This window comes from Astatotilapia calliptera, chromosome 18, assembly GCF_964374335.1.
Source record: "Astatotilapia calliptera chromosome 18, fAstCal68.1, whole genome shotgun sequence".
NCBI classification, from domain to species: domain Eukaryota; kingdom Metazoa; phylum Chordata; class Actinopteri; order Cichliformes; family Cichlidae; genus Astatotilapia; species Astatotilapia calliptera.
The window spans coordinates 10723271-10743002 of record NC_137439.1 but is presented as its reverse complement, the minus strand read 5'-3'; the positions used below and the strand labels follow the sequence as shown (position 1 = coordinate 10743002).

The following is a 19732-nucleotide window of genomic DNA, read 5'->3' as shown; positions in this document are numbered from 1 at the left end:
GGCTCGCGTCTGTGTTACAATTGTTCAGTGTGCTATATAACCAGTACATTACAGTTTATAGATCATTCGTCTGGGTGTTTTCATTGTGTACATCCAAAAAGTGGGAGTTTCATCATTTTATACAAAAGATGAACTCTTAATAGCTGCTTTTATATCGTTACAGAAAATATATTCATGTTTAACCAAAGCTTAATACACAGAAGCATTAGTGACATACTTATTTTTCCCAGAGGTTAATACAGGAAAACACGTGGCACAAACTCTGGTATCACTCCTCTAGCCTAAAAACCACAAGAGAGCGCGTGCATTTCCTGGTAAGACCTCCAACATCTGAAAAAGTACTTTATCAAAGTGTGCTTCTGCATTTTGTGTTAAACAGTGAAACCCAAGCAGAGTATTTCCACACAAGTACCACAATGTTTGTGCATCCTTGTTTTATTTGTTCTCTGTCTGTTCTATATATATAAATAGTTTTGCCACTAATCGGACCCTGATCCCATGTCATGTCTTCACAAGACAAGTTGCTTATATCACTAAAGGTAATTGATTTATGAGGAAACAAATGTAGCTTGTTTAGACTAAGCCCTGTGCTCACCTACTCTCTGCTGACTCGGCTTTTTGGGATTATGGTCAGGTTTTTGGGCTTCCACTAGATCCAAAGGATAACCAAGGTAAACTTTCACACTGATCAATGAGTACAACTGTAGAAAACTAAACTAAAAATGTTGATAAAAGTGAAATCTTTGGCACAAAGCTTTACCTTCACCTGCAGATTCTGCAGATACACAAACAGGGGTAGAGAACGCGATCACTGGGACATTACCCAATAACTGTGAACTACAGGTTAAAGCCAAGAAATTGTCACTTCACCGTCTTGTTTATCTGGAGTCAAAAGTGCTCATATTTGGACAAGAAGGTGAAGCTGGTGAATGACAGTTGAAAATTTAATGGATAAACATGCCTCACTTTAACACCTAAAGTCTACTTAATGATGTAATTGCTTCAAAAAGGCTCCTTTTCAACAGCTTCATGGTTAACAAAAAGGAGTGAATTTAGCTAAAGGCAACATAATGACTCATCGGAAAATAAATATTAGTATGTATGGTACTACATTGTATATTTTTTATTCAAAATTCTCTACGGACATGCTGTGTGTAGATAACTTAGAATATTATCTGAGATTTCAGTTTCAGATAAAGAAGTGGCATTTCAAATCTGCGTACTGGCAGGAAATTAAACCTGAAGGACGAACACTCTTTGTTCTTTGTGATTTTAGGTTTGCACATCTTCTTTGCATCACTGGGAGGATTTATTCTTCACAGCATATCTGCAGTGAAATGCTATCAACTCAAAGACCGTTCTAAAGCTTTTTCAGGATATTTAATAATAGCCCTGGACTCTCTTTAGGGAATTTTATTTACTAAGGTGTGATCCCATGTAAAACTTTACCCTGCTGTCTCTGCTGTTGATGACCAGTCTAATACTGATTGGTTAACTGAATCTTATTATTACGGGGTCTTTTTGGTCTTTAACTGTGACAATTCACAGAGAATAAGATGAAGAAGTCTCTTTATACAAATATGTAATGACACTTGTTGTCATGAGATACAGAATATAAAATGTATTTGGTGGTTGATGCAGCAGCAAAATGATGTGGCTTCTGACTCCTTTTGGAGTTAGAAGCCACATCATTTTTGTGCTTTTGAAATTATTTATTTACAATTTTGTGTTACAGTAAAAAAAAAAGAAACTGAATATCTGATGAAAACCCTGTTTCTGCTGATTCTTATAGTCCCTCCACTTTCTACTCTACACTCCAGGGTGCTCCTCCTGCAGTAGTCTCTAGGCAGGGAGGGCCATTAGTGGGATTTGGGTACACCTGTGAAAGCCTCAGAACTGAGTTTAAATAGGTCTGGCCACTCTTTCTCCCTCCATCCTAGAAACCATCTGTTTTACTGACAACACCAATACTGCAAATGGCTTTTTCACACATCTGCACGTCTGTGACATCACTAACACTTCTCACTCCACCCTCCTCATGTTCATCATCATTTGCTCTTATCTTTTCTACATAAACTTCTAATTATTATCACAACCTTGTCTTGTCAATGTGAATGAGACAGCTTCTGACCCATTAGTACCTTTCACCCTTTGATATATTTAGACACATAACTCAGACTGATTATCTGTATGGCGCAGTTACTGCTTTTTCCAATCAGCCTGTCAGCTGGAATAGGTTCAAGCTCCGGTGGGACTCTAAGGGAATTTTCACTCCTACAGTTTATTTACCGCGTTCAAAATCAGTTGATCGGTTTTGGCTAACAGACGGTGTTTAGCTCAAACTTGAAGCTCACACGTGGTAGTTGAGCCGGATGTGGGTCGGATGACATTCTCACCATAAACAAACCAGTTTCTTCAAAGAAGTCTCGCTGTGGTTGAACTCGAGTGTAAATACCATGATCACATCTGCACAAACGGGGGAACTGAACCAGAGTTTGATTTAATCTGACAAAACGCAGCAGGTGTGCACCCTTATGCACCCTAAGCTGCATTAGTGGCTAAGAATAAGGATGTGTGGGTGGATGGAAGTTGACTGTTTCAGATCATATTGGATATGTTTGAATATTATGGCTGTTATAACAAACAGCCATAATATTCAAACGGTAACAGTTAGATGACCCATATGTGGTTAAAACACCTGTCTATTTATCATTTTGCAATGGTTTACTCTCTCCACTCTTCTTAGATCCATTTCCAAACCTTAACAACCACAACCCCTCAAAGCATAACCAATTCTTTGAACTGTCCCCTCAAAAGAGGTATTTTCAAGTTCAATCTGCAACAGCTCCACAACTGCAAAGCCAAAAATGGACAACCTTGGGCTCGATGATTAAGAGATACTTGAGAGAATTTTGAAATACAATAAATCTCTGTGTCCAAATCACTAGACCAGAGTAAGATTTGAAAAACGCCTACTAATCAAAACTACAGAGCATAAAAAACAGCCTTACAACAATGAGCCTCTGATGTTATTGAGCCAGTTTGTAAAATGTTCAGATGGAAATCTGATGCAACAGAAATGAACCACAACAAATGTTACATCTACTTTAATCCCAAATGAATGTGCCAAACAGGGCGGGGTGCCTTTCAATAACAGATACAACCTTGTTGTAGCACAGGGACAGAAAGGGTTCATGTTAAACACGTGTTGCACTGTATAGTGATTAAAAAAGTGGACCTCCAACAGCCAAAGGATGGTCTCTATAGATTTTCCTCCCAGGCACAATAATTATCCTGCAAAGATGGATGCTCCTAAGACGGACAGAAAAGCCTCTTTCCAACACGCTTGTGATATGGATGCTGCTAATTAGTCCCTTGTTACACGCATGCTGTGATAATGACCTGAGAGTGATTGGACAGGCTTGGCATTCATCCCTCTTCTCATATTCTTTCTGTGTCACCCCCTCCCTTCACCCGCTCTCCTTCTCTGTGTCTCTGCTACCTGTGGTGCCAGCTCTCCGTTGGTGATGATTTTAGCGATCAGGCTCCACTTTCTGTTGCTTGTGGCGTTGTGGATCATCTTCTTTCTCAGCAGCTCGCCCACAGACATGTACTGGAAGCCGTAGCGCTCGGCAATCTTCAGGCTCTGCGTTCCTTTGCCACTGCCAGGGCCACCTAGGCACAAAGGGAGAGCTGTTGATGTTTTGGGAAAATTTTTGTTGTGTGTGCATGTGTGCGCGCGAGAAGGTGTGAAACATTATGCGTGTGGGCGTGCTAGCGTAGGCGCGTGTGTGTATGAGTGAGAGATACTCAGGGTTTGTGAGACTGTGTGTGTGCAGGAGTCTGCTTGTGTTTGCACGTAAGTGGGAGGGTGTTTGGGATTGAGCTATGTGTCTCTCCATGACTGTGTGTTATGGTATATGTGTGTGCAGGGGGAGAAGGGAGTGTGTGTGTGTCTGAAACAGGTATGTGTGAACCTCCTACATTTGATAACAAATAATCATTTTCACTGTTTTAACAGGATACGGACGTGCAGAGGAGGGATATGCTGTCTTAGAGCAACACGGATTTACACATAAAATAATCCCAGTTCAGTAAAACACACATTTTGAGTTAAAATGACCATAATGAAATCTAATCATTATCATTCATGTGTTTAATTGCCGCAAGACAAACATTATACACAATTTGTTAGGTTTCAGCCCATTAAAAGATTTCACTTGGATTTTACAGGCCTGACAACCTGAGTGCTGTTTGAGTGTTATCACAGAAATGGTGCATGCCCCAAAGTCTGAAAGCCATTCCAGAGTGAAGAAAGGTGAAGCCACTTTAAGAAATGATTTTAAAAAGATGAAGAGTGTGCAACCAAGTGAAGAAAATAAGTGAAAATTGGTGGTTAGATTTAAATTCTGAAAACGAGTTTCAGTGAAACAGCAAATCTCTTCTTCAACACTGACATCAGAGGCAGGCAGTATCTGGGTTCATCTTATAATTAGTTATCATAATTAGAATATTCTTGGGTGGTGTAGGGTTTATATCACAATGGACTACAGCAATCAAGGCCTCGGGATGCTTTAAACAAAAGGCTCCTGAGATTCAGCTAAGATGGAAGCTGTGCCCAAAATATCCATGTGTACAGTATGTGTGCAATAAGCACAAAATCACAAATATATTTAGAGAAGAAGGTTATCCTCAATCCTATGACTATTTTGTCTCATCATGTAAAGGTCTGATGCAAAAGGCGTCTGAAAAGTGAAGCAGATGAAATGGTATGCATAGAAAGCTACCTAACTTGTGACTGACGACCCTCTTCTGCATGCAGTGTCTTTGCATTCTCAGTCAGCTCCAGGGGTTGAAGTAGGATTCCTGTCCCACTGCTATTCTTGATGCACGCTAACATCGGCCATGAACACCACAGTCTACCTTGCATCGCTCGAACATAGTGGGTAAACTTTGCCACAGTATTGCATACTAACCTGCTCTATATTATACAAAACTGTATAGTTTTTTTTTTTCAAATAATTTCAAAACAGCACATCAGGCATACAGAAGATCCAAATCTGATTTTATTTTAAGAATAGAACATCACCTGAGCTTTAAATTTCCAGTTTCTCAAGTCCTTATCAATGAAAATAATCTCATCAAATAATCTCTCTTCTGTCCTCTTGTTCTTACATCCTTCTCCATCTCTCAGAGTGAATTTATCCCACACCAACTTTCTTTCTCCCTGGGAAATATAGCCTCTGTACCTTTAACTTGCAGACAAAATACATGCGAAACTGCACAGAAGCAGTTTATTTTGGGAGATATTTGTTGAGCTGCCTGAAACATTTGAAATTCCTTGCCAGTTGTAAAGGATCCCAGTGTAGCAAATGTATGCCTCATCTTACATTGGATTATTCTGTTATCTTTGACCCAGTCTTTCCCACAGTCCTCTCAATGACACGCATCTGTCAATCTGTCTCTCTCGTGAACCTGACAGACAAAACATTTTCCCATGATCCTCTACAGAGATGACAGCTGATGTCACCCTGTTTATTTCCCCTTTAAAATAGGCCACAGTGTGCTCACGGAGAAGAGATCGGAACCAGCTTTGTGTAGCAAGTACAAAAAAACTATCGTCCACTCTACAGGGTGTGAAAATCCCAGAGCGAAACATACTACGGCGGAGGATCGTTAAAAGGTTCTTAACAGAGACTGGAGTGCTTTTTGTGCTTAATTAAAAAGCTCTAATAAACTATGTTAAAAAAAGAGTTCATAAATAACATTTTTTCAGTCTAGCCGAAACAGTCATTACTCTCACTGTGCAGCTGCCACACTTAATTTATAAGATTAATGAATGCATTTGACAGGTTAATGGAGGCACGTCAGGAAAATCAGATTAGGAGAGCGTGAGTGTCTAACATAGTGAGTGACATGACATAAGATCTACCCTGCTGACACTAGTGTAGAGAGGTGGAGTCATATTTAAATACCAGGAAAAACATGTTGCCAGTGTTTTTACTGGTATTTAAATACCAGGAAAAACTCTGGTAATTGTTTAAGCCCGATTCATAGTTTCCTGTCCAGGCCATTATTTTCTAGATCAGCAGGGCAAATAAAAGCCTCCACTCTGTAATTTTGCTGATCTTTTAGTACAAATGGATGCAGCTCTAGTCCCAGCAATGTTATCCTCTGTTAACACACAAACAGAAAGCATCTTAATTGCTGTTTATTATCTAGTGGAAAGCATGATTCACCAAAGAATCTGAATGAGTGCTTGAAATCCAATACATCAGATTAGGAAAATAATATAAAATAGCCTGACCCTGATTTTGCCTCAAAGTTTCCTCATTCTTTTGTGAGTGGATGCTATTTATAGTTACAGTAACTGCGCTTTGCTTGTTTTGGGTATTTTTTTTTTGTCTGTTGTAATGGTTCTTTACCGATGACGAGGATGACTTTAGGTCGTGGTCTGGATGGATCGAACACCTCGTACTCCTCTATGAGCTCCGCCGTCTCCGACAGGTCAGAGTCGCTCTCGATGGAGAACTGGCTGATGGGAGGGAGGCGGTCATACCGTCTGTAGGGGAAATTGGGGCTGTCTGGCAACACTATGACACACAGACAAACACATACACACATAGAAAGTGTTAAATAAGCAAAACAGGCCGGCTTTTATCTGTGTGTTGATGAACTTCTCAAACCATTCGTGTCTGCTGATATACTCGGCTAAACAATGCTACAAGTCTGCACTGTCTTTTTATATGTGCAGTTGTGACTTTATTTCAGACTCTCATTTCAGAAGAAAACCCCCAAATAAATCATGTCTGTTTCAACAAACAGTAAATTAGAGATGAAGCAGTTAGAGTGATGAATTTAAACACAGCTGCTACATTCGGTTTGGTAATTGTCCTGCTGTCTCTGGTGATGAAAGCATCAATTATACAGCTTCGACAACAATAACACAGTTAGCAAAGACAGAAATAACAAGTGCAAGTTTCTCCAACAGAAGCAGGAGCTGTTATAGTTTTCATGTGACTGTAACTGGATTGACCATACAGTTAGTAGCAAGGACAACACATGACAATGCATGCACTCGTTGCATCAGAAGAGACCAGAGGATGTTTTATGTAAACAGTTCCGCTTGTTAAAATTAAAACAGTTTCATTTAACTTAACATGCCACAACTTAAAACTTTCAACATATCAGTAAGGTAATCATGCCAAGATAAGAATAAATGAGTGTGGGCTTCCCTTGCAGCTATATTTATTTTTTCATTTTTGGAGGCTGTCAAATTTGAGCTTCAAAAATCAGCCAAAGGCAACAGAAATCAACAACCCTGATTTAGCCTACAGTTCCCAGGAGATAAACACTGCAGCAGGCAAAGTTTCCAGGTTCTTTTGCCACAATATTACAAGAAGAGGAAGTCAAATATAAAAAAATAAAATGTCGTCACAAAATGTTTTTGAACTAATGAACTGTAGATCTATACATCTGTGTTATCTGCATGGCATGGGTGAAATTTGTTTTGGTTTTCATGGGTCCCTGCTGTGTACATTCCTGCTGCGCTTCAAAGAAAAGGTGAATGGCTGAACTGGAAGAAGTCATTAGCTTACGACAGCTGTAACTGAACTCCACTTTGCTTTGCAAATTCAAACAGAGTTTTGCATATATGGGACTTCCTGCTGGGAATCAATAACTGATGAATGGAGAGACTTTTTTTTCATATTCCTGCTCAGACTAATATTTAGCTACGTGTATTCCACAGGACAGTGTGTTGGTAGCACTGTTTTGATCTATGCGCGCTGTCTTTGAACAGGAAGCAGGAAGGTTTCCTTCCAAAAATTTTAGTCAGTTTTGTAGATGTGGTTTGGATGTATATGATCTTATCTATGTGTCTAAAATCTATGTGAAGTACGGCTATAGTTTGCACTAAAGTGCCGGAATAAAAAGCATCTTCTCTCATTGCGCTCTGAAAGTTTTTTCCTATCTCTCGTTCCAAGACAGTGGTAACAGTTTTAACAGTGTATATGTACAGTGAAGCTTCTGGGCTCAGCACAAACATCAAAACGCCTTTCTCATCAAGCAGGGACCCAGATTGGTGTGAAATAAAGATGTGCACTGCTGTCGGCTTTCTTAGAAAGAAGGCAGGAGCCAAAAAGTAGAAATGCTGGCATCTTTTATTGTGCCAAGAAACTTTGCCAAAAATAGAATGGGATGAAACGCAGCGCCAATTAATCTGCCAAAGACTTTTAGTCAACTAAAGACATCAAATAGAGCATTCCCAGAGCCTGATCACACAGTGGTTACAAACCTGTAGGTTAAATTTTCACCCAACGAAAGCAAGAGAAAAATGTATTTAAGTAAATCAAACGGCTGCATTTAAACAAATCAGCCAAGCAACTAATTGCTTAAGCTCTAATCTGTTTCATTGCCTCCTCACCATTTCTGAAGAGGGACCTGCGTGACTGGCCTCCATTGAGAGGAGGAAGTGACTTCTTCTCCTGGCCCACAAAAGTATCCCACCGCACCTTTTCTGGTCCTCCGAGCTCTCTGGCTTTCTTCAGACAGCCTTCCAAGTATTCAATGGGGTCATCGGGCCGGTAGTACATCAGACCTGTGAGCAGGCTCTGGAGGAAACAGTGGAGGATATTATGATGTATAGTTTCATACAATATTTAGAGAAGGGATGTTCACTGTGGCAGTGCTGCAGCTTTGTTACGATGTGCTGCTGTGGAACAGCGTGGCAGTGCTCGAACACACCACCTTAATGAGGGGAAGTTTCGAACTGCAGAGCATGGTTGCCTTAGCCCGGCTCCACCAGAGCAATAAAAATCTCATTTTGCCAGAAGTCCATGAAATTGGCCTTAGCCTGACAAATACACACATACCCCTGATGACCTTGGTGTTATTGTCGAGCAGCACTGACTGTGATGAATATGAAAGCGAACTCGACAGCCAAAACACAAGCGTATGTTTGTGTGACATTTGTCCTCTCGATCCTGTTTTCAAAACAATACCTTCCTCTGGGATTTCATCTCCACCCTCACTAACATCTCCCACCAGCAGCACGTTGTGAAGTTTCCTGAAAACAATTTGATGTGCTCATTTTCTGATAATGAATACACTGTTATGGGGCAGCAGTGTAAGGAATGAAAGGCAAAGGCAGTTATGATGATGATGACGATGATGTGCCACTTCAGTGCTCAATGTAATTTGAACTGACTGTAAATAAACAGGCACTGATTGCTTGCATACATTAGCTTGACTGCAGCAGGGGAATGAGTGTAATTAAGAGGATGAGCCAATTTAGCATCCCCTCAGGAGAAAGAATATATTTCATTATCATATTCCTGTGAGCTCTGATATGTGTCTCTGCTTAGGAATTAATCAACTTAATCGGACTTTGTATCTCTTTCACCAGCTATGACCATCTGTAACTTTCGTATTTACGTAATATCCCAGCAGACTTCAATAGCAGTTATATATATACGAGGGAGTTTGTAAAATTATGATTTCCCCTCTTATTTTAAGCTACTGTTTAATCCTGAAATACGCTTTCAGCCCACGTGATCCGCACCTCTATACCGTCAGATAACGTAAAGGAAGAATCTTTACCGTGACTCTGTCATGCATCTTGCAATGCATGGAACATGAATTAGTGTACTCTCCCTGAGCGCGAAACATACCCAGTTTGTCTCTTCAAAGCGTGCACCAGCTCTCACCTCAAATAGTTGCGGTATTTCCCGCCGCGCGAGATACTCCTTGGCATCGTTGGTATTCATCTCTAGACGGAAATCCTCTGAAATGACAACTTCTCCAAAGCGTTTGATTTTCTTTTCCTTTCTTCAGACGACTCGGTGCAGTAATCTTTGGTTAATAACTGAGCTCCAGACAGACTCTCGCTCAGCGCATTTTTGCCTCCTGTTTGTACTTTACAACTGAATTCCTGCAGGCAATTCCACCGCGCCACCCTCCTCGCTCGCTGATGCAGATGCGTGGCTTGTCCGTCTTCCCTTCTACAGCGGACTGCTTCCAGCACGCACCGACTGTTTGTGTGTATGCGTGTATGTGCCTTGACGTTGGGTTGGCACAGAGGTTGCGCGCCGTGTGCCAAAAAGCGCACGCACCGCCTCTGCTCTACATTTTCAATCGTTCCTCCTCAGTCTTGAAAGTTGGTGTTGATTCATGATTAATTCGATCGTGGGTTATAAAATGATGGTATAAAGCGGATCAAATATGGTAGCGTCTACATGTAGCTGAAATATTCTACTTTTATTTTAAACTTTTGAAAAAAAAAAGCTTATCCGATATGAGTCCATAAGAATATGAATTTTGAATATGTTTATTTTAAGTAACCATATTTTGTTACTAAAATAATTATGTTTCAATTCAGTGTTTGTAATGGAGTAGTTTTACTTTGGTAGCATTTTATTAAGCATTAGTAAGGTATAAGCAAGTGTTTAATGTTACTGTTAATGTTTACTGTTTACACCATCTACAGCTATAACTGCTACTACATCAGTGCTAGTAATAATCATAACCATAATCCTAGTCATAATAATATATATTTATAAATGGCAAACTAAGGAGGAGTAATGCTATATAAAAGATGAATTTACCACTTGCTAATGCCTTACTAATACCTTAACAATCCTTAATAGTGTGACATTATTATATTATTATATATATTATTATTACTTCTTCTGAAATGAGAGATATTTATTGACTCCAGAAAACTAAATGGATGGATCTATCCATTTTCCTTCCCTCATCCAATTAGGCTGCTGCAGTCTATTCCAGTGGGTGGGGTGGGGGGGTGGTCTGATTTTCTTAATATTTCCATTACTTCCAGAGAATAAAACATGCAACATATCCCAATGCCCACTGAAATGTGTGTCAGTCTTTACTTCACATTTTTATTGCATTTGTAAATAGCTTTGTAAATAAATGACTTTAAAACTCCACATTCATACATACAAAGAAGCTCACTGGACTTTTGTAAAGACAACTTTGAAATTGTGGCATTATTGAATTGACTAACAGAGTGGAATAACCCGAACAACCTAACTCTAGGTGCAGCTAAATATAGCTGGATAATCTCTTAAATTGCTTAACAATGTATATTTTTGTTTGAGGTTGGGTTGAAAAGTTCAGCAAAAGGTGGATTCCAGTGGACAGTCAGTCCAGCTTTTTTAGGCAACTCAGGAAGGAAGGTCACTTTGATTTCCTGGTTTGTTCCATAGGATTTGATTCTTAATGCCTCTAATCCTCTTGACCACAACGAACTTGTTTGTTATATCACATAACATGAGATTAGTTCAGTCACATCAATGCTTTAGAAAGCAATTATCATTCTAACTTGTTACCATTTCATACCAGAATCAGTTACTGCAGCTTGAAAATAAAATGTTAATTTATGGACTGAAGTTGAGTATTGAGCAGATGTACGCTGCTGAGACCTGCTTTGTTAGAGCAGTTAACAAAGGACATTACCACGATGAGCTCCTAGCAGGCACACTACTCGAGGAAGCAGGTCAAAAAGTTGCAGAATCAGGAGACGTACCGAGGATTAAAGTGGCTGGCAGTCCTGCAAAGGCTCCCTGCAGTGTGTCAAAACTGATTTTGCTGCTGGTTTCCCAGAAAATCTTCTGTGTGCTGGGTTGTGAAGTTGCATTAGAATTGCATGGGAGATATGTAGCTCTATTTCACAATGGGCTCCTGGCCTCTTTGACTTCTTTAGCAGTAACACCACGAGACTTTTAATGTCTACTGCCTGTAATATACTTGTCACTTCTCATTACTGAGTCCCTGACCAATTAGCTAACAAGGGCAACTAAATATGAAGCTGTCAGCATCATTTGATGACTAGTTTGCTTTTCTTTCTCTCATCAGGGCACCAGTCATATCTGGCAGAATGATGATGATGTCAGGTGTACTGCAGCCTCTTGTACTTAAAATAAGCAGCCACACAAAGGGTTTTTTTTCTTGTATTTTTCTTTGGAATTAAAAATTGATGTCAATGAAAACAAAACAGCAGACAAGAAAACAAACAAGGAAATAAAGAAACAGAGAACATGAGCTTAACGTATGGATGGCGACCCTCGAGGAGAAACTAACACAACTGCTGCAACTGATTAACTAATAAAGTTAAAAACATTTTAAATGTCTATAAATTTCTCCAATAAACCCCAGCTTTTTTTTTTTATACAGAAACATTGTTTTTTTTCTTCATTTACTTACATTAATTACTAGATCTAGAAAACGTTCATATGATGGTGACGAATTCCGTCATTTGAAGGAGGAAACCTAACATTAACCCGTGCGTGCAAGCATGACCCTTCAGTGTTATGGGAACAGGATTAACTTGAATTAGGTTAGTTATTCTAAAATAATAAGAAAGCAAGAGATTTAAGTTTTTATTTATATTAATGTTTTATTTTTCTTTCTCATAAACGTATTATGTTTGTGCTCTTCTTGTTATATGTTGTAAGTATGTTTTACTGCTGTGTTACACGAGCCTAGATATATTAGATATACAATGGATATGCACTTAAGTTGATCAGAAACAAATGACAATTAAACCTGCAGTCTCGAGAGAAAACTCAATTTGTTTTAAAACTGCTAACCCCCACCCCATTTTCTCCTTCTCATCTTCCACGTCAAAACCTTTATTTTGAAAATGTCTGCCACCGGAAACACTTGCTGAGTGGATCCACCGGTTTTCACTTCCTACATGTCCACTGCTAACAGAGCTGCACAATGAAAATACTAACTTTATTAGGATTATTTTCAGCATGCTTTTTAGCAAACAGCATCAACATCGAGGTGAGTTTATTATTTTCACGTAGCTCCGATTTTCCCTTCGGTTTGTTGCATTTTTAGGTAGAAACATCGTTGTCATGTTAGCCAGCCCTGCTGTCATGCTAGCTTTGTTGATGCTGAATATACTTGCTTATATGACCCCAAATCCCGATAAAACATAGATAATTATTCACCTTCTTTCGGTTATTTCACAGAATAGCGCAGGGCAGTTCTTCAGCAGTGGGCATACGAACAATTGGGCCGTTCTGGTGAGTGTTCTTTTATTTTTCAGGTTGAGTAAATGCTAATAGATGATGTTAGGAACAACAGAAGACATATATGTGCATCTTCTTCATTTGCCTTTATTAACAGGTGTGCACATCCAGATTCTGGTTCAACTACCGACATGTGGCAAATACTCTATCTGTGTACAGAAGTGTGAAGAGGCTGGGCATCCCTGACAGGTAATAATGATAACAATGATAACAACTTGATTTGTATAGCACCTTTTAAAACACACAGTTGCAAAGTGTTTCACAATCGGGATAAAACCACACATTTAAGGTAAGAATATAAGTTCCAGCACACAGACAAACAAACAAGCATATGGTGTTGCTATGGTCAAATATAATGGGAGAAATATTAGGGAAAACCAACTACTGATTCAGCCCATTTCATAGGCTGATGAAAACTTGTGTGGCTTCTAATATAAGAGCATGCTTAAGAGACCCTGTTCAGACAGTTGGAAGGACTGGCAATGAAAGGCTTTATATGTTGTTAATAATAATTTTAAAAAGCATTCTGCATTTCACTGGAATCCAATGAAGGGAAATAAGAATAGGGCTTATATGTAGGTGCCTGCTAGTTTTTAGAGGCAACCTAGCAGTTGTGTTCTGGGCTAAGGAGGAAATGCACATGAAAAGTGAGTTATCAAGGCATGTGAAAATAAAAGTGTGTATTGAAAGTTCAAAATTACTGGATAACAGTAAATGTTTCACTCACCTATGGTCACCAGCTGTGGGTACAAGCAGCAGAAATGGGCTTCCCCTGAATTGTGGCTAGCCTCTCCCTTAGAGATAGGGTGAGAGGTTCAGTCATCCGGGAAGGGCTCAGAGTAGAGCCGCTGTTCCTCCATATTGAAAGGAGCCAGTTGAGGTGGTTCGGCATCTGATAAGGATACCTCCTGGGTGAGGTGTTCGGGGCATGTCCCACCGTGAGGAAGCTCCGGGGCAGACCCAGGACACGGTGGAGAGATTATATCCCTCGGCTGGCCCGGGAACGCCCTGGTGTTCCCCAGGGCAAGCTGGAGAAGGTGGCTGGGGAGAGGGAGCTCTGGGCCTCTCTGCTTAGGCTGCTGCCCCTGCTTCTCAGCCCCGGATAAGCGGAAGAAGATGGATGGATGGATCATAGTTAAAAAAAGAAAAAAAAAACAAGACTGGATGAGCTTTGAGGTGTGATATGCAAATTTTAAATGCTCAAAATATTATCAGGGTTCTTAGCAGATGATCTGTATTTATAACAAGAGAGCTGATGTAATAACTGACCTCTAGGGGTGGCTGTAGCTCAGGTGGCAGAGCAGGTCAGCCACTAATCAGAAGGTCAGTGGTTCGATCCCAGGCTGCCTCCTGGCTGCATGCCAAATATCCTTGGGCAAGATACTAACCCCATGTTTGCCTACTGGTGGTGGTCAGAGGGCCCGGTGGTGCCAGTGTCCGGCAGCCTCGCCTCTGTCAGTGCGCCCCAGGGCAGCTATGGCTACAATGTAGCTTGCCATCGCCAGTGTGTGAATGGGTGAATGACTGAATGTAGTGTGAAGCGCTTTGGGGTCCTTAGGGACTAGAAAAGCACTATACAAATGCAGGCCACTTACCATCTCTATACAGAAGTTTTTAGGGCGAACACGAGAATTTAAATTTTGCCAGGACTGAGATGAGGTATTTGAGGCCGAAAAGGCTATTGAGGTTGTTAAGCTTAGCCAAAAAGGACCATTGTGTATTATAAGCATAGAAATAGAAATTAGTTATCCTGGTCACTGTAGTATTAAAACGATTAATCAGGTTGTTGAGTCACACAATCATGTAAGGTGTAAAAATAAATTTCACTTATAATAGCAAAGACATTTAAAATTTGAGGAATTGAAACATATTTTGGTTCTATATGGTAGTTAATGAAATATTTTTGGATTTTAGACATTCTGAAGAGGTCAAGTTGATCAGTAGGTAAATTTATAATGGGGACCTTTCAATATTTTCATGCATGATGAAGAGAAACCAGTTTATTAGACATTATATTTTCCAGAGTAATCAGTGTTGAAAATATGTGACAGTTGCAGTCATTTGGAGATATTTTAAAGACTCAATAACATAAATAGTCTTTCGGCATAATAATTATTATTGCTGGATTTAACAAGATATAGCATATTATGCGGTTGCTTTCTGAAAGAAATATGTATTCTGACTATCAATTAATTAATCTTAGATGTAATTGAACAATCATTTTTAATTATCATTGTGTATTCAGTAGTTAAGGGAGAAATTTATTCATCCCAGCAGGTGAAGTGTTTTGTAAAAGTTGCTCAAAAATTTATTAAAAAGAGGTACAGTAGAAAGAGGAACTGTGTAACTGGACAGCTACTGCAATGAAGAAGCTCATGCTGTTAGTCTTTGGCTGAACCCCTGGCTAGCCAGAACATTGTTTAGAGGGTATGGGATATTTTACTGGACTTTCAGAAGAGTTTTGACATTGTCCTGCTCACTATTATTGCACATCGATTGTCCACGGCCACATCCGGGGCCGAAGCGGACTTCTGAATAAGTTTACTGAGTCTATGGTGCTGTCCATTGTTAGGCTTGGCTTTAGCTGAGAGCACCTCAGAACATGCTGTCCATTCTACAAGGTGCCTGTATTGTGTCAAAATGAATTAAGTGAGTGCTCAAAAGTTTTTCCACAGCCTACTTTGGTTTGTTGTTTGTTCTGGGGCCTTTCCCAGATGGAGAGCTGCGGTAAAATAAAACATCCAACGTGGAGAAAATGGCAAATACGTTTGACAAGGTCTGTTTTGTGTAGAAGGGCACCAGTGGCAACAGGATGAACAAGTGTGCATATACTAATAAGTTTTCATTTTATTTCGAGATAGTAAAGTTTCAGAAATCAGTCCTGGCTCTGGAGAGTTACACAGTACTTGTGGTGGTAGTGCTGGTTGGCGATTGACTGTATGATTGGTGGGAGCTCTTGATGTCCAAATGTCAAAAGTTTCAAAATATTCAACAGCTGGTCCAACTGTAAGATCAATAAACAAACTGATGCAATTTAATTTTCAGGCTAAATGCATTATCCTTCACAACATAACAGTTAACGTGTTTGATAGCAGCCATTGTCCTTTTACTTATTTCAATATCATCATATTAACTCTGTTTTTTCTCTTTTTTTAATCACCAGCCACATAGTTCTGATGCTGGCTGATGACATGGCTTGTAACCACAGAAATCCCAAACCTGCTACAGTGTTCAGTCACAAAAACATGGAGCTGAATGTGTATGGTGACGATGTGGAAGTGGACTATCGAGGTTATGAGGTCAGTTCAGGTGTTTACACCTCACCTTCATTCTGTGAATCAACACTTATGTTAGCCTTATGTGTATCAACAAGCCCTGAGTGATTTTTAAAGTCTAAATGCAAAAATTGGGTATTTTGAAGCCAGAAAAAGATGAATCGCTTGAGCATAATCACAAATGTTCATGACTGTTTGGCATAAATTGTAAATATTTTCCTACCCCAGACAGTTTGATTCTGCTCAGCTTGTTATATAAACATTTACTGTGATTTATGTGACAGTCTCACATGCTGTGTTTCACCTTCAGTGTTGCGTTAAATAACTTGAGGAGAAACGGATTATGTCCAAGGCAACATTTTTATTGACCAGGACATTTTATAATCTACACGTCTAAAATGGGGCCCAGCCGGTTTTTATTTATTTTTCTGATTATTATGGACTAAGGCGAGTTCGTTGTTTTTTGACGACTCACTCTGTTTTGTGCCTTTTTAAAAATACAATGACACTGTACTGCCCGTCTTTGTTTGCTGTCACACCACATTCATGTGCAACAAAAACCAATAATCATTAAAAACAGAGGAAAAAAAACTCAGATAGGAGCTGATTATCAAATTTTAATTAAAGGATAAGTGGAGAAGATCAAAAATGTGGTCACTTACTGATCCTACCAATGACAATTTAAATATTACGAATTGACTTTTCATCACTAACTTTTCTTTTTACTGGCTTTTGTTTTGTATAGTTTCAATCTTTGAATAGTTTTATTTAACAACTAATTTACTACTTCCTGTCAGAGACATAGATGGAAAATGACCACAGGTTTGTACCGTGTGTGCCTTAGGTAACTGTGGAGAACTTCCTGCGAGTTTTGACTGGGCGCCTGCCTCCCAGCACACCACGCTCTAAACGCCTCCTTTCTGATGATCGAAGCAACATCCTCATATACCTGACAGGTACTTAAAGGGAAAAAATGTACCTATGAAGTTGAAGTAATTAAAGTTGAACAAAGTTGAATTAATTATTTTTAATCTGTGGTTGATTAACAGGCCACGGTGGGAATGGCTTTCTGAAGTTCCAGGACTCTGAGGAGATTAGTAATGTGGAACTGGCAGATGCTTTTGAGCAGATGTGGCAGAAAAGAAGGTAAATAAACTGAAAAGTGACTTCAAATAATCCCGTTTGTCAGGTCTACTTTACTTGTTTTTTCTTTGCCCTGCAGGGCATTTAGCTGTGCAGCATGCCAACAAGCATTTAACAGCACAAAACATCACAGCCTATGAGTATTATAACTTTATCAGGAGGTTCCCATTCTGTTGATTCTTTATAACAAGCAAAACAGATGATTATCAGAGGTGTGTTACGTTAAATTGATTCTCTTATCAAGGCTTTGTGTGTATCAAATGACTTCAGTGGTTGAAAGAGTGCTGTCAGTGCAGTGAAACTGTATACTCTCTATTCAGGCTTTTTTAAAAATAGCTTCAGCTCAGCTTGAAAGGTAGTGCTGGGCTTTCAATTGTCATTGGGAACATCAACTTGTAGCCTTGATAGTTCTTTTTTTCCTGCCTGTAAATTGTAGATTAAGTTTTATATGCAGTAGGAATACAGTAGTTAAATGAGGAGCTAAATGTGTGAATCTAAAGGGCTAACTTGAAGGCCATGAAACCATATATATATTTAAAAAATCTTTAAATTTCATTGTTTAAGTATTTTTCTTGCCTATTGTACATTCGTGATGGAAGCAAAAACTTGCAGGAAAATATTCACAGATAATAATTTTTAACTGGTTGAACCATCTATCCATGAGTTTTAACATTTAGCTGGGCCATATTTAGTGAGTAATTAATAAATCAATAGGAATTGTTATCAATCGGTCTGAAACTAACAATTTTTTATGTATAGCTGAAGCTGAAGCTGTTGGATGTCTAGTTTTGTTAGTAAAATAAACAACGACAAATCTAGGAACAATGATTCGCTAATGCGTGTGTGGCAGACACAAGGTTTCTAGGCCATATCTGGTCCTTTGCAAAGTTTAATCCGGCTAGCGTATCACTTCACATCCGTCCCCCTTCGTTGTGTCTGTATGCCACACAAAACAGACGGGCACACTGCAGCTGCAAAATAACAAGCTAGCTCACAGAAAATGGCACAGAATATAAAAGCTGACTCTGAAGGCATAAAGAGTGACCTGTGTATATTTGCATTGAGATGACTGCTGTTTTCAAAGAATGAAATTTGCTTTGCCTTGAATCTGCACATCAGCACAGAAACAGAGCCAAGGACGGTGAAAATGACTAAAGCATACTGTACAGTACGCTTTACTGTAGCTGGGTTTCTTCCAGCTAAATCTAGAGGTTTTACTTTTAACTTTGTGAAGTTTCACATTTCAACCATTGGGTAAGATTTGTAGAAATATATGGAAAAATAAAATTACAGATTCAGTATTTTGATATATGTTTTAATGTTAAATGCTCCAAACCACTGTAATGAGAGTGCATTATAAACATTGCACTATTTGGCCTGGGCTTCACTTAAGCCAACTTGTACATGTGAAGACTATATTGGACTTGCATTTTCAGTTTAATTAAAGAAACTTGATCTCACCCTTAATGTGGTTCTCATTTCCCAGCGTGATGTCAAATTGAATTTGACACCCCTTAGCAAATGAATTAACTAAGGAATCATTTCAGGTGGAAATTTTATGAGTACAACTGGAGTAGAAAAAGAAACAAACTAATTGTTGAACTTAGTAAATAGATCGTATTGTCCCTTGTGGCCTTCATTATCTATTTTAACTTTATACTTTAGACCATGTGATCGTGTTCTATGTGGGATAAGCTAGGGATTACAAAGTGTTAGCACAGCATTCTCTGTATTAGTACTCTTGAAATTACCTTGAACTTGTCATGTTTTCCTAAATTCTTCTAAAAGTAGAGGCTGTTTTGTTCTGTAATTGGGGTTACTATTTAAGCCACTGCTTTGCTTAATTTGTAAATCACGAGATGGTAAATGAGCTTTCACCTTGCTGCTGCGAGTGCCTCTATTGTTGTCCAAACCCATTATCATCCACGGTGAGTGTCTGGGTTACAGTCAGGCTCCAGGCTACTGGATAAAAGCTCAGTGACGCCAGCTTTCATGCTGATGTGATAATTGCAGGGTTGAACTGCTAAATTACAGCCACCGAAGAGACCTCCCTTTATCATCCCCAAACCACCTCGATTAAGTCTACTGGATGTGACAGTCTCTACATGTTTGTCTAAACAGGGGAAAGAAGTTGTAGTGAAATGTAGTGTTTTGTAGGAAAGGAGGATGGAGGGAAGGGAAAGGAAGGGGGTGGTGGTTAAGCTGTGTGCATGGGAGTGTTAGCAGGACTGAATGGAGCTGTTGGTTTTTCTT

The 19732-nt window shown here is 39.4% G+C and overlaps 2 protein-coding genes across 2 annotated transcripts in view; one reads left to right on the top strand and one right to left on the bottom strand.

Moving 5' to 3' along the window:
- Window positions 1-10041, bottom strand: part of ak5 (adenylate kinase 5) — a 104922-nt gene extending 94881 nt beyond the window's left edge. Inside the window, exons 1-4 of the mRNA XM_026149065.2 lie at window positions 9708-10041; window positions 8426-8612; window positions 6426-6593; window positions 3503-3675 (exon numbers count right to left, since the gene is read on the bottom strand). Of these exons, the coding sequence (XP_026004850.1) occupies window positions 3503-3675; window positions 6426-6593; window positions 8426-8612; window positions 9708-9767 (588 nt within the window). The 5' untranslated portion in view covers window positions 9768-10041. The remainder of the gene's footprint in view (window positions 1-3502; window positions 3676-6425; window positions 6594-8425; window positions 8613-9707) is intronic.
- Window positions 10042-12650: 2609 nt separating this feature from the next.
- Window positions 12651-19732, top strand: part of pigk (phosphatidylinositol glycan anchor biosynthesis, class K) — a 34694-nt gene continuing 27612 nt past the window's right edge. The window contains exons 1-6 of the mRNA XM_026149652.2: window positions 12651-12810; window positions 13002-13055; window positions 13159-13250; window positions 16225-16360; window positions 17181-17292; window positions 17386-17482. Coding sequence (XP_026005437.1) covers window positions 12745-12810; window positions 13002-13055; window positions 13159-13250; window positions 16225-16360; window positions 17181-17292; window positions 17386-17482 — 557 coding nt within the window. The 5' untranslated portion in view covers window positions 12651-12744. The remainder of the gene's footprint in view (window positions 12811-13001; window positions 13056-13158; window positions 13251-16224; window positions 16361-17180; window positions 17293-17385; window positions 17483-19732) is intronic.